The 6,569-nt window shown below is 49.7% G+C and overlaps 1 protein-coding gene across 1 annotated transcript; it reads left to right on the top strand.

Moving 5' to 3' along the window:
- The first annotated feature begins 1,120 nt into the window (after positions 1–1,120).
- PIGZ (phosphatidylinositol glycan anchor biosynthesis class Z (Gwada blood group)) lies at positions 1,121–6,207 on the top strand. Its single transcript, XM_076341024.1, has 2 exons — positions 1,121–1,238; positions 1,874–6,207. Exons 1-2 carry the CDS (start codon positions 1,121–1,123, stop codon positions 3,433–3,435), a joined length of 1,680 nt encoding a protein of 559 aa, XP_076197139.1. The 3' UTR covers positions 3,436–6,207.
- The last annotated feature ends 362 nt before the right edge of the window (positions 6,208–6,569 follow it).

Here is a 6,569-nt window from a genome sequence, read left to right as displayed (position 1 = left end):
GTGTCTGCAGTAGCAAGTAGTGACACAATGCAGCAGCACCCAAACCCACAATTACACAGGATTGACGTCCTTGGGTCTGAGCTCTGCTCCTGTCAGCCAGGGATCCATGACACCTCTGGCCATTTAGTTGAAGCCTCTTGGCCACGGCTTTCTGTCTGTATACCTTCGAATACGCTGTGTTAGATTTTATCTGTCGGATACGTAGCTGATGTATTAGATACGTACACCATGTGTGGTGTGTGTGTCTCTGCCACAATCGGATCCTTTCTAGCTTGCAGAGTGGCTTTTTAAATAGGATATATAGCTAGATCTCCAAGTCCTTTGGTTTTGCGAGGCTGTTAGTGTCCTCGTTACCCCACCGTTACCAGGCGTTGCTCCGTTCCTTAGACGGCTCCTACGTCCTCTTTGTTTTCTTGCATCACTTGTACGAATGTTTGGATTCATCGCCTCTCTTCTTTCATGGAACGATTTTGTTTGCAGGCAGGAATTGCACAATGATTTCATGTTCACATTTTCCTCCTACGGTGGATTATCTTTACGAATACAACACTACGGAAAAGCAGTTTAAAAAAAAAAAAATTATTCTCGAACTTGCTCAGTGTAATAACGAAGGGGCAGTAATGACACTTTCCCTGTTGTCTGTCTCGGTGACAGAACTGCTGTTAAGAGCCCAGCGAGGCTCTCGCCATGCGCAATTTATAGATGTTTTTATATATGTATGTAAAAACATATATATATCTGTGGGACGGAGGCAGAGGGAGCTGGTCTGCTTGGCCACGGCCGTGACCTCGAGGCAGGGGAGTTAATGGTCTCCACAGGAGAAGACAGACCAGGCAGCGCTCTAAATCTCTTCGTGGTTTCCTTATCTCCACCCCACTCGTAGTTTCTGATCAGTTACGAAATAATTAAAATTATGAGGTGCGTTTAATTTCGCTGCCGAACGCTGCCCGGGAGCGGGGGCCCGCCGGGCCGCAGTCCCGCGGGGCGGAGGGCGCTGCGCATGCGCGCCGGGCTCCCGCTGCGGCGCCTCGGCCGGCGGAGCGCGCGCGCGCGCCCCCTGGCGGGGCGGGGCAGGGCAGGGCAGGGCGGGAGCCGGTTCGGCGGCGGGGCCGGCGCCGGCATGTGGGCCAAGGGGCTGTGGGCGCTGCTGGCCGCGCTGCGGGCGGGCTGGTGCCTGCTGCCGCAGGCCGGCTACCTGCACCCCGACGAGTTCTTCCAGTCGCCCGAGGTGATGGCGGGTAAGGCGGCGGGCGCTGCCGGGAGGGGCGGAGCCGGGGCGGGGTGGCCCCGGCGGGGCCGCCGGGTCCCGGCCGCGACCCCTCAGCGGGCAGCGGCGGGAGCGGTCCGCCCGGGGCGGAGAGACCCGGCGGGGCGCACGTCCCCTTGCAGCCCTACAGCGCGGGTTCCGCGGGGGATGTAAAGCTGCGCTGCGCAACGCGTGGGCGCGCATCTACCGTGTACCGCCGTTGCGAGACGCAGCCTTCCTCCCGTGCTGCAAGGTACGATGAGGCATCCGCATCGAAAGCTGAACGAGCAACCCGCTCTACGCCCCCTTTTTCTTACAAAGCGATTCCTGCAAGCGGGGCAGGAGCGGATCCGCAGTTCTGGGGGGTCGCGTTTCTGCTGCGATGCCGTCCGGACTAAGGGGGGCCGGGAACCGCGTCGCCCTAACAGGCTTCTTTTTTTTCTTGAAGCTTCGTGAAGATTAACGGTATGCTCCTAAAAACGTCGGTGTTGACAGTAGTCTCAAAAGTTTAGGGACTGCTCTGCATCGTGATGCCTCTTATACTAAGTTGTATCCCTAACGCTGTGTTACTGAACAAAATATATTATGCATGTATGTATTTTTTTTTCTTTTTTTCTTCCTTTATAGGAGATATTTTAAACCTCCAGGTCTATTATCCCTGGGAGTTCCTTTCCAGCTCTCCTTGCAGAACAGTTGTTTTCCCATTAATGACATCTGGAGTTACCTACTGGGTGATCAAGTCTTTGCAGCAGCTGGACATATGTTCGAGTTGCATCAACAGCTACACCCTTCTCGTATCACCTCGCCTTCTCTTTACAATGTTTTCTTTCATACTCGACTATAGCGTTTATCGATTAGCTCCTCTCTGGGAAGCAGATCCGTGGAAAGCGCTGGTACTTCTTGCTGGATCCTACGTCACTCTGGTATTTTACACAAGAACGTTTACCAACGCGCTTGAAGGACTTCTCTTTGCTCTTCTGATGGTACTGGTTTCCTCAAGAAAGCCTGACGGCAGCTCAGCAGAGCCTACAAGCAGCCCTCTCGTAGGTATCGTAACGACTGCTGGGTTTTTCAACAGGCCAACCTTTCTGGCATTTGCTCTAATGCCCCTGCTTTACTGGGCAGGTTTAATTGCTGACTCTCAAAAGGGCATTAAAACTGTCATAAACCACTTTTTGAAGCTTGTCCTATGTGCATGTTTTACTGCCATTGTTTTCGTCACAGCCGACACCTTCTATTTTACCGCCACGGGCTTAGACAACCTCTACAGCATTAAAAAGAGCAGCCTATTTGATGTAATAGGTCAATTAAATGAGAAAATGATAGTAACCCCTTTCAATTTTCTCAGCTATAATCTTAATCCTCATAATCTTGCACTGCACGGGAGTCACCCACGAGTTACCCATTTTACAGTCAACGGAATAATGCTCTTTGGGATCTTACATATTCTGGCCATCGGTGCTGGTTTTAAAATGTTAAAGAAATACATCTATCAATTAACACGGGTCAGATCATATTGCCATGGGTCATCTGGGCTATTAGTGCATTCTGAGGGCAATCCAACATTACTGCTGTTTTATTTTGTTCCTTTGGCGTTTCTCTCCCTATTCAGTCACCAAGAACCTCGGTTTCTCATTCCTCTCATCTTGCCGTTAGTCCTGTTCAGCACATCACAGAACAGAGCTGTGAAGTGGAAACACGTCATTATTATTTTCAATGTTCTCGGGGCTCTGCTGTTTGGGTGCTTACACCAGGGAGGACTGATACCATGTTTGTTGCACTTGGAGCAACTCATGCATTCTCCGGAGTCCTCAAACCATCCAAGACACTATACTCTACTCTTTGCTCACACCTACATGCCTCCTAGGTCTCTGCTTAATATCAAGAAGAGAGACACGCATGTAGAAGTAATTGATATGGCTGGGTCCGAAGAAGAAACCCTCTGCCGAACAGTAGAGCAGCGAGCAAACAATTTTACCTGCAACGACTGTCATGTTTTTGTTATAATCCCTGGTACGGTCAGAGCCACAATTGCAAAGTGTGGTGTCTCGTTCAGGAACGAGACTTTGATATTTCCACACTTATCAATGGAAGACCCACCACAAATACCCTTCCTATTCAGTGGAAATTGGAGAAGTCAGTTAGGACTATACATCCTTCAGCTAGACAGAGATCAACAGAGCCTTTAGATTTTAGGAGAACAACGTTTTAGGTTTCCACTTCACTTGGGCACTGCCCAAAGGCGCTGCGAGAACTTCCTCTTCACAGACCCACCCTCAGCACAAGCAGTGGCACCGGGAGCTCCCCTGAGTCTCTTCGTTCCCTTTCGTCATTCTCTTGCGCTCACCAGTGTAGCCAGTTCTGGATAGAACCTACTTAAAATTTGAGTTATGCAGCCCCTGTGGTGTTTCATATGAACTTGTGTAATTTTCCTGATGAGAGAGGATGAAATCAGAGCCCACCAAAACTGTGATTCAAGCTTAGCTCTTTCCACGTGAGATTTATTTTTGAAAGTTCTTACCATCTCTGATAGAGGGTTTGTGGATTGTGTGGTTTTTACTGGTAATAGGCGTTAACTTGGCTGCTGGAGAGAGGTTACAGGACTAGACAAAAGCTGGGCGACTCAGTAAGGTTTTATTTTTGTGCTCTTAAAAATTCAGAGCCTCCTCTCTGTCGTTAGATTGCAGTCACAATGTAGGCACCAGCACTGTAATATTGTCTTGGGTGGTTCTGTCTTGAAAAATCCCCAGCGCTGATCTGACAGAATCTGATTTAGAACATGGAAGATGCTTCAGCGTAAGTACTTGTGCTCAATCTCTAAATCCAAGCTTTGCCTGTTTCGTGTTTCTTGCCACGGTTCCATTCTTGTGGATGCGCTGCATATGTATTACATACAGCAGCTTGAGAATGCTGCATTTTGATGGCGTTAAGCCCGCCTGTTGTTTAGCTACTGCAAACGGGGCAGTCCTTCCCGCGCGTGCCCCCGCTGCACGTCTCGCAGCTTTCATCGCTGTCGTGGCTCTAGCACCGGCAGTGGTGCAGAGCAGGCCCTGCGGCGAGCCGGCTCGAGGAGCTGCGCAGACAGAAAAGAGGTGACTCGGAGGGATTTGATCCTTTGTAAGCGTTTGACCAGATGGATCTCCGAACTGGCTTACCGCGGGGTTAGAGATCCACCAGTTCTGCTGCAGGGGAGCGTGTGAGGATCCGAGGGAGGAGCTGCGTCCCCTGCGCCCCCCTCCCCTTTTGGTAACTGCTCCCCATTAAATCAGCTTAGTGAGAATGACAGACCCCACGTCCTGGCTCTCTACTGGAGAGCAGTCCGATTTTAAAGCTGGATACAAATAACCCTGAGCTTCAGCTGAGAATGATGTTTAACGTGTTTAATAGTATAGCACAACTAATGACTTTCCATTTTTGCCTGCGTGGACTTCTGGATCCAAAACATCCTGACACGGAGGGAGACGGTAATTTGGCACATGCATTGTACGTCAAGCCTCTCTCTGTGAAACGAGTCTGACACTTGAATTCTTTCTGCTCACAAAGGCAGTAATGCTTTTTGCAGTTCTTCACCCACACAGCTTTACATAAGGTCTTACGAGCCAGTTTTTCAACAGAGACAATATAGGTTGATGCCAGGCTCTAAAGGGAAGCTAGGAAAAATCCCTGCGTGAAGGATTTTCCCGTATCTTCCAAATTAAACGTACACTCTAGATTTTTAAGGAACATAGCTCTTGCTCTCTTGTAAAGCATTTTGTGTTAAGTCTCCCCTACATGTTCATCCCACATACTTCATCCTTCATTATTGACAGGCCTGTAAATTAAAGGTGCATGTTTTGGGGGGAGGGGGTGCATGTATGCTTGTACTGATGACTTGCAAAGTAGCGGAAGTAGTTATGAAAGCATCGTGACACCAAATGTATTTCCAAGTTAATTTCCTTTTTGCTCTCTTACTTGGGATGACAGCCGTGTGCCACAGCTGGTATTCCATGTCCTGCTTACTGTTTTCAGCTTTCTTAAACAGCTTCTTTTAAATTTTGAAAACTGTTTTCATAAAACTTATGATCTCTGGCAATCTCAGCGGGGTAGATCTTGAAACTCTTCAGGGATGTGATGGAGCACCATTCCCGTGGCGTGATGACTTCTCTACCGCTGCACCCGTAACCTGTGATAGAGCCAGGAAGAGAACCTGACTACAAATACCAATTCAGACTGAAAATACACTGCTTTTGTCTCACCAGCTAGACCTTTTATCATTGACACCATAGATCTGGTTTTTTCCATCCGTGCACACCTAAGTCTTTGTTGGTGGGAGGTTTAATTTTACCAGCGATGCTGGAAACTGTCATCTCGGACAATTTGCAAGGTTCTTTTTACCTGGAGTGATACAAGGAATGGGAATCATCCTCCCCAGTTAACTAAGTATCTAGTCAGCTGGACTAAACAGTGAAACACGCTACGAAGGAAGGTTAACTACTTTACTCTCCTATGTTGTTAGATACAGCAACTTAAGTAAACCCGCTCAGTGCATCACGTATGATGTATACACCTTTTTCCATATTTGTAGTTAGGATGGCTCTACTGGTCTTTCTTTTCTTCCCCCTAAACCCTTCTTGCTACCATAGACTTGAGGTGTGCTTTTAGGACAGCTACTGAATCTCTTTTACCTACCTGTAAAATGGGCGATTATCCTATCCATCACCATCATCATCGACATTTAGAGCTCTTTTTGTACCGAAGTTGCAATACAAATGTAGACTTATTGCTGTTGTATAGACAGAAATTGTTAAAGGAACTCCAGTGAGAAATTTGTTTTTATTTCAAGTTTCTTATCAAGCGCTTACAGTGACAGTCTCGACAGTATTCTGGACGATGTTTAACGTGAGTCCGCCTTCTGCCTGTTACTGAGTGCTGTGGAAAGTGTAAACTGACTCTGAAATGAAACCCCCTCGTACCAACAGGCAGCATGCTTCACGTTTCCGTGCTTGCGCTCAGGAACCGCTCCTGGCTATGGAAAAGCAGCCCACGTCCGCAGCCCGCGATCCGCGTTACGCAGGCCGGGGTAACGCTGGGGTCCTCCGTGGCTGGCGCCGCACGCCCGTGTACCGTGCCCGGTTCAGGAGAGGCTGAGGGGGTCCGGCTGTCACCAGGAGCCCGTCGCCGAGGCCCCGGGGCCCGTTCACCCGCCGGCTCTAACGCGCTCGTCCTCCTGCGCTCGGCGCGGGCAAGCGGTCGCGGTTTCCTTCTCCTCCCCGGCGGGATCCCGCCCCGGCTGCGGCTCCGCGGCCGCCTCCCGCTCGGCGCGGCGGTCAGGGCGCGGCTCCGG

The sequence above is a fragment of the Aptenodytes patagonicus genome, chromosome 6 (assembly GCF_965638725.1).
Source record: "Aptenodytes patagonicus chromosome 6, bAptPat1.pri.cur, whole genome shotgun sequence".
Lineage (NCBI taxonomy): Eukaryota > Metazoa > Chordata > Aves > Sphenisciformes > Spheniscidae > Aptenodytes > Aptenodytes patagonicus.
The sequence above is the reverse complement of the archived record's forward strand: the minus strand, read 5'-3'. Positions and strand labels throughout refer to the sequence as shown.

Excerpts from the sequence above, each read along its gene's own strand:
- PIGZ (XM_076341024.1), top strand. The coding sequence starts at position 1,121 with ATGTGGGCCAAGGGGCTGTGGGCGCTGCTGGCCGCGCTGCGGGCGGGC. Across the intron at positions 1,239-1,873 it reads GTCGCCCGAGGTGATGGCGG|GAGATATTTTAAACCTCCAG; the intron begins GTAAGGCGGCGG and ends CTTCCTTTATAG.